The sequence below is a fragment of the Homalodisca vitripennis genome, chromosome 2, assembly GCF_021130785.1.
Source record: "Homalodisca vitripennis isolate AUS2020 chromosome 2, UT_GWSS_2.1, whole genome shotgun sequence".
NCBI classification, from domain to species: domain Eukaryota; kingdom Metazoa; phylum Arthropoda; class Insecta; order Hemiptera; family Cicadellidae; genus Homalodisca; species Homalodisca vitripennis.
Window position 1 is genome coordinate 175,710,040 of NC_060208.1, and position 18,299 is coordinate 175,728,338.

Below are 18,299 nucleotides of genomic sequence, written 5' to 3' on the forward strand. Positions count from 1 at the left end.
ATAAAAAGACAGTATTTCCAGACATTTGTCATCGTTCAGTTGTACAAAGATCTGTAACATTATGTTTTGAGGTCTGCGATCTGATCTCTTCAACCACAACTTGCTCGTAGCTAAACTGTATGGCTATGGTGTGATTTCCCATGAGCTACTTATATGATAAAGAACTTGTAGTCAAATGTGATGCATCCTTATCCTTAAAGCTTAAAGGTATATATGGCGTCCCTAAGGGTTCCCACCAGGGTCCTTTGCTCTTTCTTCTATACAAGCATGCTATTAGTAGAATCGTGAAATCAAAGTACCTGTTTGTAGATGACATGACGATCTTTGAAAGAATCCATGCTAATAATGTTGGCCCAGAAAACATTCAAAACTCTCGAAAGCATTAACAATCGATGCATTGAAAATGCCATGGATCTCAATTTATTGACCCGAGACCCGAGGAATGTCAGAAACTACCAGCCCATATTCAGTCTGCAATCGCCAAGGTAATGAAGGCTTATCACGGATCACTTATATTTTCACCTACGTTAGTGTATTTCATTGGAACAATATGGATTAAACGTGTTGCAATTTCCTTCTAGCGTGGAACTGATGTACGCTTATCGATGATACCGATTAAACGATTTGACAGTGTTAAAGACCTTGCTATATGGCACCTTCACTCTTTTTGCGGTTCATATTGATATTGTAATTGCACGAGCTGGCTCAATGTTGGGGTCTACAAGAGATTTCGGTCCCTTGTCATCTTGTTGAAATCCCAGGTGCGCCCAGTTCTAGAGTACAGATCCGTCATTTTGTCACCCTATCAGCTGAATTACATTGACCAGTTGCAAAATATCGAAACATTTTATTAAGAGACTGGGTCTTAGGCTGAGTTACACCTATTTGACTACTCCTGTTGCGGAATTGGAGACCATGTTTAATCTTTCACTTTTGCATCTTATACGTTAACATGCTGATCTTCTAGTTACCCTTTTCAAACTAGTCAATGGCTATCTGGACTTCGCAGTAATATTGGCATATGAAGATAAACCAGATCCATTATATTTCGAAGACACTACCGTCCAACCAACTACTGGAGCGAAGTTGCTGTCCATGCCAATTTCTTTAAAGGAAATAAAATGCCCGAAGAAATAAGATTAAATATCTAATTAAATAGCCTAGTATTAGTGAGTCATAGCGGTTTTTTTGTTGTTATTGTTGTTGTTATTAATTTATTGGTATTGTTACATCCTTAAAGGTTTATTGAACTGCTTTTCTTGTCTTCTGCGTTGTATACTTGATGGAAGTCACAAGGTTTTAATAAAAAATACATTTTTGCCCACTTCCAGTAATGTCTAGGTTTTCAAACTATAGGTTGCGGTAGTCATTTGAAGCGTTATTGTTATTACTTTTGTTATAGTTGCTGATGTTATTATTATATTTATCATCTGCTTTTATATTGTATAACCCGCATTCATATTATTTATGACCTCATTAATTACTTCAAAATTCCAGTTTGATATTGTTATGTCTTATTTAGATTATAATTATTTCGCCTTTCATTAGTTTTACGAGCTGCGTTTGTTTTGTATTGTGAACATGATATTGTTTTTATTTTTGTATAATTGATGTAATTTTTGGTAATAATAACATAAAAAATTAACTAAAAATAGTAAAAATTAAACGTCGGTCGTCACGGCAGAAACAATATGGTGACAAAAAGTAGGAAACGGAAGTGGGCCTTTTTTATTGTGAGTCATTCTAGATATAACTCTTAATACCATATTATTAACCCACATTTGATTATTACAATTCTCTAATCTGTTTGATACTTCAGGTTTTCTTGTTCATTTTTTAGACTTTTCAACCAAACACAATTAAAGTTTGAAGCCTCGATTAATTTCCATTCAAAGAAAATTAATGAGGTTCCCAATATATTATGTTGGTTCTCTTCCAATTCATACGATGGTCTTCGAACAAAACATTATGTCCAATTTTTAGCTTTCCTGTTAGCCCCTTTCTTGTGTTTACTTTGTGTTTATTTATCCTTACGATTAATAGTTTTATTGTCTCGCCTATGTATTCTCTATTGCAACCACATTTCATTCTGTAAACACAGTTTTTGAAACCTCGAGACTTTGTAAGAGTATTGTGTGTTTTGAACGCGGTTCTAATGTTTCCATCCAATTAGTATCACTGATCTCCCAGAGACTTTGTAAGAGTATTGTGTGTTTTGAACGCGGTTCTAATGTTTCCATCCAATTAGTATCACTGATCTCCCAGAGACTTTGTAAGAGTATTGTGTGTTTTGAACGCGGTTCTAATGTTTCCATCCAATTAGTATCACTGATCTCCCAGGGTTCCATTACATCCTTTACAGTATAACGCTACAATCTCTTTGTACTTACATACTTTATGTATTTTGCCGTTCATGTGACAGCTGACAATATAAAAGCGATAGCCACCAGAAATGTTCGTTTAAAATGTGATGATGTGCTATTAATTGTCCAAATGCATTTTGAATTTATTACTAAATCTCAAGGAACGTGATACACAAGTAATGCAATTAATTATACTCATCTAATGTAAGTTTAATATAGTATATTAAAATATCCGGTTTCTGATAATATAAATAGATAATTGGACAATTTAGATTAATATATAAACTAAGTGTCCACGGTAACAAATGGTTGGGTTGTAAAGTGACCGCTGGCACATATTGACTGCCGCGGAAAGTATTGACAATATGCACATATCGTCTGGCGCAGTTTATATCTCATTAGTGTAAGAATACTGACCATTAGCGTAGATTGACTAAACCCCCCTTCTCCAACAATTGCCTACACACCTGCTCTAGACTTATGAGTGGATGAATTTTAACCAAAATTGGCATGAACGTTCTAAGGAACAATTCGTAGGTAGCTCGTAAGCGGTCATGAACTCCTAATGGAGGCGTAGAACTACAAGAGTATGAGAGGTGCTCAAGATTGGAATAATCCAGAAATCAGACCCTTTCTAAGACCAGAGGCCAAAAGGTTTTAGACTCGGCAAACTTTCAGTTTCTAGGCACTGCCATTCTAGGAGATTAAAGAGATAGAAGTCTTGCCGTGGCCATAACCATCGATAGTTATGAACATTTCATAGGATGTAATCTTTCATATTTCCAGTGGTAATAGAAATATTAGATGTCAGAATGAGGAAACAAAGCTCCTTGAGCCGAAACTCTTGGCGTGGCCTTAATCCCGACAGTTATGAAAATTTTGGAATTTTGGAGGATGTAATCTTTCAGATACCCGGAGCTTCCAGACGTGACGCAGCTTCCAGAGTCTGAAAAGTACTAGAGGTTAGAATATTTGAGACCTGAACCTTACCAAAGAACTGGAACTTACAGGGACTTGGTGACTCTTGAGACCGCAAGCTTCCAGTGGCCGGAATTCCTGAATTGTTTATATACCAAGAGCTTAATTAGAGTATGTGTAGAGTCTATTCTTAATGCATTTGAGACAAGAAACTTCTAGAAGCCGAGAGCTCCTTCTCAATGCAAGAAGGATTCTTGGACTTTCACAAGCTGAATTGTTTTGAATTACAGGAGCTTCAAGATATCCGTATAGAAATACAATAGGTTGGTAGCTTCTATTGATCGAAACCTCTCAAAGATTCACAGGCTTTCCCAAGGGTCCGGAAACATCTAGAATTAGTATTCTTCCAAATATTAGGAGATTCTAGAGGACAGAAACTCTAAGACGCCGGGAAGTCTCAGAGGCTGGGAGCTACTAGAGGCAGGAAGCACCTAGTGGCCGAAAGCTAAAAATGAAAAGCTATTCTCACAAATTTAGACATCCTAGAGGCTGGAAATAAATAGATAAAGATTCCTGATTCTGGGAGTTCTCGAAATCTGGGCTACCAAAGCTCCAAAAGATCCAATGAAACCAGAAATAGATATTTTTGGACAGATTTTCAATAGGCTAAGAAATACATCATGTTAATCTTACACAAGTATCCTATATTACACATGTTTGTATATAGATATAAAAATACCCAAGAAATAGGGCAAAATATAGAATTTAATGGCAAATTGTATGTCGTGGTTAAAAAGCATGACGTAGGAGTCAATACACAAAAAAGTTTTAAACATTTAAATGAGCCCTAATTTAGTCCATTAAAGCTCAAGCGGTAGGTACTATTTAATGAATGCATTGTAATAAAAAGCACAAAGAAAAACGTCTGTTTTAGGAACTTTCCAACTAAAGTAACCTGCCTGCGCGGTTACAAGATGCGTCATGGGTCAAGCTGCTGCAGGTCGCTCTTCTTGACGGGTATTACATATTATTACTATGGAGATAGGTAAATGGTTGAGAAACATCAGCGTTTAACAATCCGTTATCCTAGCGTAGCCGAGCTATCTGCATAATCAATTTGTAATAAACGGAGTATAACGATAACGTGAATTTTGCAGCAATGCGCCACCCGGCGCGGGCAGGCTCTGTTTTAGCAGTATGGCGGGCAGTTGTTCGATTAACATTGATTATGGTGTGCAATACCCCATAATAATTGTAATTGGAATATAGGCTAGTTTCCGAGTAATAATTGTACACAAGTAGACGTATTGAAATAAATTCAGTACTGTATTTAATGCAAAAAATTTACAAAATATTCAGAACGAAATGTCGAAAGTTAATAATGTTCATAACTTAGTTCATAACTGAAATTTTAAAAAGATTTTCCTCTCTGGACGGAATGATATTTTTCAACATGTAACATGATATGGTGCTGTATTTAACATTGGTGCACTGGAAACGAAAATATTACATTTACACTCCATGAACTGTTATGGTGTATTCGCTGAGCGTCAGCAAAGTCTATCTCTCAAAGGGTTGGAAACATTTTGTTTTCGTTTGGCTGTTCAAAGATATATATATATATATATATATATATATATATATATATATATATATATAATTTTTTAATAAATATTGAATCACAAAAAGTACTTGCTCCGCCGGGACAATTCGTTTATTAAAAAATTAAATTCGGCTCTTGCCATGATAGTATACTTTCTATTTCACAACAAATGATGTCATATAAAAACATAGGTGGAGAAATGTCTCGTTTAGCCGCGAGCCGCCATTTGGTATTTTTTTATTAAAATATTGTCTCCAACAAGTTAAGCTAAAGAAACCAATTTGGTACATAGTTTTAATAGATAAGAGAAATTTTTTTTAAATTCTGTTATTTTCTTTAATACTAACAAAATGGCGCCTGTTGGACATTTTAAAAGTAAAACAACAAAAAACCAGTATAGTTGCCAAACATGTCATAGTTGAGAGGTATCAGTTGTTTGTTGCCCTTGGCTTAAGTAAGCATATCTTTAAAGTGGTCCTGCACGCTTATGCGTTGACGAATTTTGTTGGTAAAAGTACCGTTGTAGTTTTTATGAAAATGTCAAAATATTTGGTAAATTTAAAACTATTATAACTGGTGTAGTACATACAGCTGATGACTATTAAAAGACAAAATGTTTAGGCCTCTCGGCTTGTGCAAGCGTACCTTTAAAGTGATGGTCCTCGCTTATGCGTTGACGAATTTTGTTGGTAAGAGTACCATTGTAGTTTTTATGAAAATGTAAAACTATTATAACTGGTGTAGTACATACAGCTGATGACTATTAAAAGACAAAATGTTTAGGCCTCTCGGCTTGTGCAAGCGTACCTTTAAAGTGATGGTCCTCGCTTATGCATTGACGAATTTCGTTGAAACTAGTACCGTTAAAAACGTAATGAAAAGTTTTCAAAATGCTAGTAAATGTTCTCTAACTATACTGAGTTTTTGTTATTTAATTTAAAAAATGTTTAACAGACGCTATTGTGTTAATATTAAAGAAAATAACACTTTTTTATTTCCCTATTATCTATTCAAACCTATGAAAAAAATTGGTTTTTTTTTTTTAGCTTAGCTAGTTTTAGAGATAATAATTTCTGTATAAAATATACAAAATGGTGGCTAGCGGCTAAACGATACATTTATTGATCTTTGTTTATTTGGCACTTTTTTATTTGAAGTGATGCATAATACAACCCACAGAAGTTTATGAACACCCTGTATGTATATATACAGTATATATATATATATATATATATATATATATATATATATATATATATATATATATATATATATATATATACGAAGCTTCATAGGCAAAGTTGGGTTCGGGATGGTGGATGCCACTCCAATATTTTGGCTGAAATAACGAAAAGTTTTACATTGGCCTTATGGGTAACCATAATGGCAACGAGAAAATTGCGAGCAATAACGTGTGGCACATTAATACGAGTTACGTACCTATCCGCAAGTTATCTGACCTTTATAATTTGAGTGAAACTTTATTTATTCACGGACAAGAATGAGTTCTATGATGGTCCATCCATGGGATTTTGCTGAGCGTTATTGAAGCAGACTGTGACAGATATATATATTTTTTTGTCTGCCGAGGGATGTTAAACGGTTTTTGTGTATGATCTTCTGTCTGTCCATAGGAGATCCCAAGTATAAAATGACCTGTAGACTTGTAGATCTCCGCAGCGAAGCCTGTTACGCGACACGCGGTAGGTTAGAGGTTCACACCGCCGAATGGTTTCGCGACACAAGATCCCGAATACTGGAATCGAGCCTACTATGCCGCTCTGACGTCATCGCGGTTCCCGTCGTAAACATTGCGTGATCAAGGGTGACATGTCACTTTTTCAAGGCTAATGTCCCAACCACAAAGGTCGGCCTTTGGTGGTGTACTGCAGCCCAAGGATCACACACTGTAACACTAGAAGACAGTCTTTAACATCCTTAAAGCGCGGATTATATATTGGCCTACACATAAAGCTTTTACAATTTTTGGAATTGGGCATTTTGTAACAATTACTTTTATTTTTGAATACTTGTGTATGTTGTAAATAATTTTTATTAGAATATGATTAACATTATTCGTATCATATAGTTATGACCTTTATTAAAATTAAATAGTAATTATCCGTCTAATTACAGTTATTACCTCGCGAATTGTAATTTTGGGCTGACTAGCCTAGTTAAACAAATTATTTTGCAATATTTTGTAAAAATCCTTTTAAATAAATCTCAATCCTTTGAGTAGGATCCAACGAAATTTAAGTACCACACGCTGACAATTACATTTGAAACGTCGCTTAGACAATTTTATGAAGATTATTAAGATAATAGCATAAGTGTAAAAAGAACCAAACCAATCTTATTTCTATACACTACAACACGTACACTTTTTGTAAACGAATTCGTCCCACATGGGCACAGAGGCTTGTGCGTGGTGACGAGCCTATTTTTATATAATGGTGGTGATATCTTTTTATATAAAAATGAAATGACGTTTGTTATTGTTACTAAAACTATAGAACGGATGAACCAATTTGGTTAATTTTTATTTTTATTGGTTTAGAAATATTTGTAGTAGTCCAAAGAAGGTTTAAAAGGTGAGAAACATCGGAAAAAGCTTCTCAGAATATTGAATAATTCTTAAAAATAATTAATATACGTATTCCAAAGTTAACTGCAGCTGTTGACACTTCATCAGAGTACCAAAACAAATCTTTACTGTTTAACATTGAAATTTGAGAAAATATTGAATATATTTATTTAGTATTTTCTCAAATTTATATGCTATATATATATATAGTGCTTGATCAATAACGTTAAGCAGATCGCAATGACAAAGAAAAAGTTACTATATCATTTTTATTTTAGATTTCACCAGTGACGTATAAACCATCTAATGCATTGCAAATAATATTTAAACGGCGTTTAAGACCCACCTTGATGAACAAGGCTGTGAATGTTTTGCACATACGGTAATCGAAACTAGTTGTTTCCCTTAACGATTTTACTGTAGTTAAAAAAAATCAAAGGGATGGCACACTCTTCCCTTATATCAGAAGCAGAATACAAGCATATTACTTATAGCACCAGAAGCATCACGCAATAAACGTTTTTAAGTTGGATTCCAAAATCCACATATGTGTTTATTTTCTTGGCCTGTGGCAGTGCAATAACATAAACTCAACTGTGGAACCGTTAATAAATTAGAGCGGAAATGAATTTAATTGCTCGCATCTGACTTGGGCCGCAGTAAATTTTCAGTCGTACCTAAGGTATATATTTTCTTATCACAGTGGCACTTGAAAAATCTTAGACAGGAAATAAATTAAAAGAGTCGAAAGTAGACGGGCACAGGTCAAGGTCAACTGTGGAACTTGAAATACCTTAGATAGAAAATTAATCTAAACAGACAGAAGTAGACACTTTTTGACCAAATTCTGTTTTCGAGACAGCATATGTATATATTTATTCATACAACAAAACCTAAATTAGAACCAGTCAAATTTGTATTTGAGTTTTGAATCTCTCGATCATGAATACTGAAATAATAATATGTACCTCATATGTTTACTTATGTTAAAAACATGTGTAGACTCCATCGTATTACATCATAAATGCTTTCACTAAGAAAGTTATGACTTTCGATTTTGAAAAATGCTTGCCGGGTAACTGCTAGTGCACTTATAAATATTATCACATAGCTTAAAAAAAAATTCTTGTAATAAATTCATTAGCAACAATGGTTTACCAAAATGAAATTGATTACTCCCAATCCCATAAAATGATCTCCTTGATGTAAATATTGAACACATCCACGATCAGACAAGCATATGCAATATAAAGCCACGGGGATTATGGTAAGAAGCATACGGTGACTATCGTGATTCTCGGGTGCCAATACTGCCAACTGCTTGCTATACTGAGCAAAAATTTTTATTATTAGGGATAAACCCAATTACTCCAGAGCACATCAACAGGTAGACCAGTGCTTGTCACCGGACTCCTGGTGACTCCACGTCGTGGGTCCTGAAGATGACTCGCTCTCCCGAAGACCTGCTCCGCCGCCACCCGACTCCGGTCCCTAGGCGCGTGTCCCGGTGCGGGTGGGGGGGAGGCTGTTGGGTGGGAGGGGGACTTGCCCGTGTCACCGCCACCGCGGAGCGTCAGTGTTGCGCGCCGCGCGTACCCGGAGTGCGCATGGACCATGTAGGCACGTGTGTCACATCGCTACCGTCTCTAACAGCGCTTCACCGCCGCCACAGCCAGGCCGTCCTCGGCACCGTCATGTTCCCGGCGTCGCTCCTGGCGCTCCTGCTCGCCCTCGTCTTACGGCCCGCCCAAGGTACACGCCCCCTAATTTAATAAAAAACTTTTGACGGGATTTTGGATGGAACGTCGTTACTTTTTATATGTCGTACTTGAAAGTGTTGAATATTTCTTTGTAGAAGTGAAACGATTGTCTACGTAGTAATACCACCTGATATGTGTGTAATATAGATTTTTAATAAAGCAGAAACACCTGGGCTATCCGTATTTCAGAGTTCCTGTGAGAAATAATAATTTATTAGATCTTCGTTGATTTATAATTTTGCCGGGTTTACATTTTTGTTCGTCAAAATGATGTGTATAACTACAATAAACAAATGTATGACCGAGACATATTCCCTTCCAAAAAATGTTAGAGAGATTTTTACTATATTGGTTACAGCCATTTCGTGGATTGATTTGTTAGTAGTGTCACGTTACGTTTTACAATTACAGTATTACAATTGAAAACATAGATTTAATGAGAAAACTTACTAAGTCGCCTTAAAGCCCATTTACAAGTCATGTATTTTTTAACTTTTAACTTTATTGAACTGTAAGCAAACATACATATTATGTATAGATCTCTACGATAAAATTTAATTTGACACTTTGTATTATGGTAATATTTTACATACCTAACCTGTGCTTTCAAATAAAATGAGTTCGTGAAAACAATCTATACATTGCTTACCTGAAGTGTATCCAGAATGTTATTACCAAGGTATAACTATAAACCAAAAAACGTCAAAAATATCAGTCTATTCTGAGATTCAATTTCATCACATTCAATGTAGATAAATTTCATATGGGATTAGTCTCCCATAACCACTCCCCCACTGGATACGTCCTACTATTAATTTTATTATCAGACATCGCAAACTAAAGATTATGTTGGAGACCACGATGTTTCTTCAATAAAGTATAAGTCTGTATTTCTGTATTGAATTGAAATGAGTCCCCGCTCTTTTTTCTAAAAATGAATTCAAATACCGAAGTAAGCCTATACATTAACTTATTAAACTAAATTTCCTCTTTGAATATTATTGGATGCTATGCACTTGGTAGTTTGTAATTGAATTAAATATTCAGTTTTGAAAATGCAACTTGGCATTGATTTATATATTTGAATAAACTTCTACGATCTCTATAATTACATCACAATTAACTTACATTATCAGATAGTAATAACTATAAATACACACAATTACATCTAGTAAAATTTAGAATGTCAAAGGGGATTTATCATTTGTATCTCTCCCCGGGTACTCTTCTGTCCAAGTGTACATTTGGATTTAATAACAAATACATTTGTTTACAGTGGTAAACAAATACATTTGTTTACCACTGTTAAACAAATGTATTGTTTTTTAATTATAATTAATCGCTCAAGAATTATAAAATCCTCTCAAGGGGCTACCCTGTATCTCCATAATTTGATAACATATACAGATTATAGTACTTGAAACTATATATTATTTTACTAACAAGAATATTAAATGTAGACCTATTGTTTATTGTTAACTAAATAATATAACATATACCTAAATCTATATCCTGGGATTCAAAATCAGTACGGTTTCACCATGCTGGATTCCAATATTGTGAGATGGTTTCAATTATCTTAGTCCTCCCATCCCCATGTGATTTCTTTAAATGGTCTTAATATATGGCACTTTAGGCGTGATCTTGCGTACATGAGTATCGTCGTTATCAGTCACCCCTCACTCATGAACACGTGTCCCGTGAGTATAAGGGAGAAACTAAATAAGTAAACAATGAATTTAAATAAAAAATACACAGTAAAAGGGCGGTTCCGGGGATGTTAAAATTGTATACAGTAGCAGCGTGAAGCTGCCGTGGTGATCGAGATGGGACGGCGGTGTTGAATGATACCGCGTTATCTATGTAGTACTGCAATAGTTAACGTCCAAAATTTACAAACCAAAGTTCCCTATTGTAAAATTGACCCTAGATTACTTTATAAATACTCTCTTAGTCAACAATAATACAAGAGTTTCGTGTGTACGGTTACACATAATATTTACGTACTTCAATGTAACCTTAAATTAAATAAAAGCATAACAAAGGTAAAAATGTGTTATGGCGGAAACATCCAAAAAGTTTAGAAAATAATAGTTGTAACTTTAATCTGATAAGTTACATACACTTTTCAATTTACCCATAAATATGTTACAATACAAATTTTAATATTTCACTGATGCACGTCGAATAATCAACAAGACATTTATATAAGGAATTCTCGAATACAAGCAGATTTTCTTGTCTGGACGGATTATGAATAATTTTATACTATTTCGGATTGTTAGAAATCCCGCTTTATCCAATAATATTGTGTTTGCTCATGATTAGCAACACTGCAGTAACATATCAAGTACATTTCTATTTGTAAATAGCTCATGTTCAGCGCGTGGGAGTAAGCTTGGACCAAAACGCAGTTGAGTAACTCTACATCTGTCTTGTGTCTTCCAAACTGGATCATTCATTTGTTTAAGATCTCGACAGATTAATCTACTAAAATTCTGTTATAATTTATTCAATACGATGAAAACGGATTTCTCAAATTTAGTTGAGATGCTCGATCACCTAACTTTATCTACCCAAAAACCACTTTGCTATAGCCCTGAAACCCATAATTACCTCGTATAGTCCACGTATACTCTAAACTAAATTCAAAACATTTAATAGTCTATAAATAAAATACGTATGGGTGTTAGAAGTATATAGTGTAATGTTATATAACCGTATTTATTCGCTTAGGTTTGTACAGAAGTCTTTTAGTAACGTTTCTAGAACTGGTATTTGTTTTCTTTTTCAAGTATAGACTAAAAACACAAGGTTAATTAAACACAAATATCACTAAAACACGTCTGACATCTGAAAAGCAGGTACTTACCTTTAAAACAAATAAAAGTATTTCAGTATTAAACGTTTCTCAGTTAAAACAATGGTTCTCATAAAAACCCTCGTCTTTGTTTTAAATACATTAAAACTGAGGAGTGACTTTGGCCAAAGTTTCAAAACCTGCTGACGTCTTCAGGTATAGTTGAACTTTTTTACAAAAAGATAATATAATATAGTATCACAGTCCGATATTTAAGCTAACCGATTACTCTGATAATAACAAACTCACACATGAAAAACTCCACTTCCACATTTTGTGCACAATTTACAGGCTCAACACTTAACTCTTATTGCGAGTCATTAATATTTTTCCGGTGTTTTAATCGCCCCAGCGATTCATCACATACTCGTCTATTAACTTAAATGATCTTGAAAGTGTTGAATGTTTTCCATTCCAGTCTAGTTGTTTGATACTTTATGGGAAATTTTATTTATCAGAGATCAACTTGGCAAGGCAATTTTTAAGTTAAATTTGTCTGTGTTGGATAAAGTTGTTCATTCCTCCCTTCCTCTCGTTTTGACTTGGGAATCATTCCCATCGCGAACTGAGGCGCGCCCTGTCAGAAGTATAGAATTGCCTCAAGAATGTAGAAATAAGTAGAAATTTAAAAAGTAGAGAAGCCATCGCAGTGTCTGTTCCCATATTTCAAATGACGATAAATTAAACCACAATAGACAATCTTCAGAACCGCAATTAAGGACAATAACCTGCAAAAATACACGATACCACCCTGTCTCAGACATCCCTGTCACGTGATCCAGTTTATTCCTCTACATTCCTTGGATTCCGTCACGTCGAGGGGGGGATATTGTCCATAAACAATAAATTAATATTGTTTCATAATCTAGTTTCCGGTATTTTCGTAAGATTTGCTTCGATTCGTTTTTCTAGCTTGACAGAAAAAAATCGAGAATTAAATACAGGAAATGACAATATTTTAAAATCTGCAACATTTTTTCTTTGCTTTCGCGCACAAAGTCGTGCCGTCCTTAAATCGTACTGTACCTTGAATTGAACGAAACTTACAACAAAATTAAATAAGCACAAATATTTGTAAAATCTTTGAGAAGTGTCAAAATCATAACCCACCTCATCACATAATTATCATTCATACACAGGCTATGCACATCGATTTTCTCTAAACATAACTACTTTTACTATTGCTTACTTATAAGACTATGTACAGAACAACACTGTTTCTTGATCTAAGTACATCACAAATTGATAAATGAATGTTTACAATAAATAATACATAGTACAATATTAAACAGATGCTTTAATTGCTCACTCGTTGTTTAGAGGTATATCTTGTAATTTTTATGAGACAAATAAGGAGATCAGTCTTTCGGGTGAAATAACTTCCTATAACACTTTCTAACTTCATTCCAGGAAAGTGAAGGTGAAGGTGATTATGCCGTTGTGTGTCAGGAGGAGTGAACTCCCTCCTGAGTGCCAATCTGTCTGGCAGATAATGTGCTCTCTCAGGGTCAACACTCGGGTAACCAGGCAGCAGGTCTGCATCACACATACGGCTTCAATTATCATCAAATTGGCTGCATCTCAACAGACCAATACGTGCTCTTGTTTTTTAATTGTATACATTATGCAACGGAAGTGTTCTGTACTATTTGTATGTGACCGGTATCTTCTCTCAAGATTTTGTTGCTACATGTGGGGTAGCAATAATGATAATACAGTTGCAAAATAACAAACTGCACCATTTGTTTCCGCCAAACCTTTCTGACAAGTAAAATCGCCAGTAATTTGGTTACTATCAACGGTAACCTCCTGTGTTTCAACAGTATTATTTACCATACTCGTCGCTCTGTCATGGATAACGTCCACTTTTTCTTGTGCAGTCTTTGTGGTGCAGCAGGTTATGCTGTTTGGATTATTCCACACTTCGGTTAAACTTGAAACCGTTCCTTTCCGACTATTCACTTATAATCTCAACGTCGCTGAGTCTAGCACTAACCAACCGTATGATACGAGTTGTTGGCCCATAAGTCAAATGACTGCCATAACAATGCACGTGCATACAATAAAACACTCAGCAGTTCACACAAGATAAACAAAATTAGAACCAAGCATCTACCCTGCGATACTCCTATATCCTTATAAAGTGTAAGTGAAAGATGTGTTCATGTCCGTCGATTGCTGCCATTCAACAATGCGATACTTTATCCGACCGGTTATTCAATTATGAAAACTAAAATGTCTAATGTTTCTTTAGTATTGGATTGACACGATTAAAATTTAAAGAGTAATCAAGTATGACAGTAAGCTACTCAATTTCGCTCTAGCTGTAATAAATCTGCAAACATATCGAGGTGCTATAGGTGCTATGATTTCAACTGAAAAAATCATTTTGTAGCAAAACAAAATCAGACATTAATAATTTTAAATGCACTCGTAGAAAGAGAAATGGATTCAGTAAAAGTATGAACTTTCAGTTGAAAATCTGATCGCAGTCCAAATTTACTGCATATACATTTTGCACGTATTTCGGCATGTCGTACAACTATCTACTCTGTAATAGGTCTAGTGCGTTGAATGTAATGTAAACGTAAAATATAGAATTTAACTACCAAGTGTACCTTGAGCTATTTAGGATGAAATTTAACACAAAAGTAACTTATAATGTTATATAATCTACTTGGGTACCCACTAAGAAAAATTAGTGCTTCTTAAATGTTTTAATTTTGAAATGCAGTTATCAATATGTCGTTCAGTCATATTATTATACTTTGCAAGAAGATATAATATTGTCTTAAAATAAAAAAAAGAATTGCACTTTAGTAAGTTTTTTTTATAAGAACTCGATTGGATACGTTTTTTTATTCAATGTGTCATGAGAACTCACTTCGGAGTAAGCAAGATATAACTTGCTACAGGAAAGGCTGTATTCACTGGCTATTTTCAATTACTGGCTTTGCAAATTATGTATTGTCATAACAACCTATACTTTGACAGGAAATTGAAGGACTCTCCCAGAAAACTGTTAACTAAAGGCTTTAATTCTGATGGAATCAACGGCATTCTTGGAACGAAGACTATTTCCCCTTCACCACATCCAGAGAATATTATTGCTTCTATAACGTTCTTGTAGGAAGATTTAATCTGTAGTCTAGAGCCGTTACAAAGCTTAGGAGATACCAGATTCCGCAGCAGCATTATTGGAGCTCCAACTTATACACAGTTTGTATAGTGGAATTCCTTGAGGATCGAGCGTGCTCAAGAACTCCCTGGGTAATGGACTTATCTTCTAACTGGTATTCAACAATTTCACTTGGCATTTTTCTAACGAGATAACAATGTTATTGGCCGCATTATCATTATCATACATACTAGTTACTAGTATCAATTAAATAAGTTTATTAGTGCTGCTGGACTGACTTAAGAACTCTAATAATGCACACAGACGTGGAGTCTCTGCAGGTATTATTCCAATTTTTGTTTTACTATTTTATAAGTCAATTTGGATTCATGAATTGTTTGGAAATAAATAAATGAAATGAAAAATGAAATTATTCCGAGAGGTTGCTTCCTAGGATAGAAAGAACGAAAGTGAAAACAATTTAAAGTTTGTGTTTATATTTTTATTGGACAAGATTTAAGACCTAGCCGTTTTGTTTGTCTGTGGTGTTAAATACCAGTTCAAGTTAGCTAAAAGAATTAATAAACCTATAACATTTTTCGAGCATCCATTATATTGTATTTCAATAAGTGTAAATATTATCAACTTGCAAAATATTTTAAATGACAAAAAAGCAGAGGAAAATCCTTTTTTATAAATAAGCGAAATCTTGTTAAAAAGTAAAAAACTAAATTCTGTAATTGTTTGGATTTATAAACACTATCTAACTAATTTCATATAAAAAGTTATGTTTAAATAAACCTTATTGCAAATTTTTATCAAGGCAATTTTCGCTTCATAGAAATTTTAGTTTCAATTTCAGCTCTCAAATTATGATTTTTCAAAATCAAACAATGAATTCCTCTCATTCCATATCTTACAGCTATACGCGTTTTTAATCATTAAACTTTCTGTACTTTGATATAGTCTTCGTCTCAACCACTCTTTGGTAAACACTGATAAACTCTTTTAATTATTCTGCTACTGATTTAATCTCATTAAAATGTTGATAACCCTTTCGGGTGCAACCTATCAAGTGTTTTTTTAATAATAACACCTGCTGAAGCTATAATAATTCGAAGTTTTCCATTTTGCCGATCCTTTATTTCGTTTGTACCAACTCCTGACACCTATTTGGGCGTTCGTTATTAGACAAGCACATGGAATTCTTTCCAGATACATTTCTTAGTAATCATGCTAACATAACAATGGGCGTTTATGCAACACCTACGAACAGAAGAATCGATCATGAATAAAGTATGTAAATTAAATGAGAAGATTGAGAATACGTGTAAGTTAAATTAAGTTTAAATATGTTATTACGTAATTAACACTGGTTTTATATGGGAAGAATAATTATGTTGTCGATGTTAGACGTTTTATGTAATCTAAGTGGTTCCAGTCAATGATTATTATTTAAATCTCTTATGTCCTGTTTCATTAGTCGTGAAATTGTCTTGAGCCATACTTCATTAGAAATATGTCGTGAAACATTATACCCTTACGTTCAGACGTTTTCCTTGAAGATGGCTGCAAGATTTTCAAAATGACTATTTACAATGCTTATAATTCCTTACATAATGATTAAAATTTTTCAGGTAAGGTATCTTAAGAGCTATGATAAAAATTGATTGTTCCACTTACCATATCCTGTTACTGGTCGCCACCATTTTTCAATCCTTGTCCATCCTTGTTCCATAAATAAAAGCATGACAAGCTCAAGTAATTTGTTCTGAAAGACTGAGAGTGAAGATTTAAATCGAACTTATCTAAGATTGTCGTGCATGTTTTGAAAACTATAATGTCCTTGAGCGCATTTCTCGATCGATAGTCTGCACTGAGATGATTCAAGTAGGTGAAGTGATGTCTGATGAAATGTAGGGCTATTCCATGCCCCAGTGGGCTCACAGAATGTGGGGACTAGCTCGACACGTCAGGACGTGATGTCTCATCTATCACACATAACTATTGTGTGCTACTCACTGTCACCTGCTCGTGCTTCGTATGCTTCATAGAGAGAGCTCATAAACTCGTAGCCGTAGTGGAAATTTTCAAATTAAAATTCACGACGATAAATTTGAGGGAAATTTGCTACAGAAATAGGTATAAAAAAGAGTATTAAAATATGCTCATTGTTATTTTTAAGAATTTAGCGAAAGTAAAGTTATTGAAAATGTAAACTTATCAAATAGCATGAAAACTCGCAATTGATGAAAACAAACTGATGAAAAGTTAATTTTATTATGGGCTGAAAATTATTATCGACGATGTTCGTTGTGCTTTTTTACGTTTTCCGTTTATTGATATATTATATCCATCTATTTTAGAAAAGTCCTAAAAATAAGATGGCCAGAATTTGACTCCGAAGACTCCCTTTGAAGAAGTCGGCAAGAACTATGCTAGATGAAAGTTCGCTGGCCTGTGCTTTAGAACTAATGTACCAATCCCAGCATTAAATGTTCTAAAATATTAAAAATAATTTTCAGTTTATAAAAAACTCATTATTAATGTCACTTTAACTTTGCATGCTTATTTAAAAAATATTAATTATTACATAAAAAAAGAGGTCACTTTTAGTATTTAAAGGCTGATATAAAACACATCTTAGTTAACTTTTTACAGAAGTAGGCTTCTCTGATCTGTGATATATATATATATATTATCGGGAAACAAGGCAAAATCAACTATGGAACAAAATGTACTAAGTAAATTAGGCCTCTGCAGTGGTCATAAATAACAGCTGTTTGGCGTATTTCCTTGATCGTGGCAACAAGACAAACTCAACATTTGCGTCGGAAATATAATTCACTCGAACCAGAAATGGTCATACACGTGCAACGCCTACTAAATTGCGTGCAAAGCAGCGGGTATATGCTAACAGTGCAGATATAAAATACAATGTAGTCTCTCATTTACTATACATTTAAAGACTGTTATGGAACCTATCTTAGTTGTCTTTTGACAGAAGTAGGCTTCACACTGTTGTGTATGTATAGACTATACATTTTCTTGATCAGAAATAAGGGAAAATCAACTAAGGAACAAAACATC

The 18,299-nt window shown here is 34.3% G+C and overlaps 1 protein-coding gene across 1 annotated transcript in view; it reads left to right on the plus strand.

The window, feature by feature from the left end:
- Positions 1-9,061: 9,061 nt before the first annotated feature.
- The window catches only part of LOC124355069 (follistatin), a 125,974-nt gene continuing 116,736 nt past the window's right edge, over positions 9,062-18,299 (plus strand). The window contains exon 1 of the mRNA XM_046805997.1: positions 9,062-9,223. Coding sequence (XP_046661953.1) covers positions 9,079-9,223 — 145 coding nt within the window. The 5' untranslated portion in view covers positions 9,062-9,078. The remainder of the gene's footprint in view (positions 9,224-18,299) is intronic.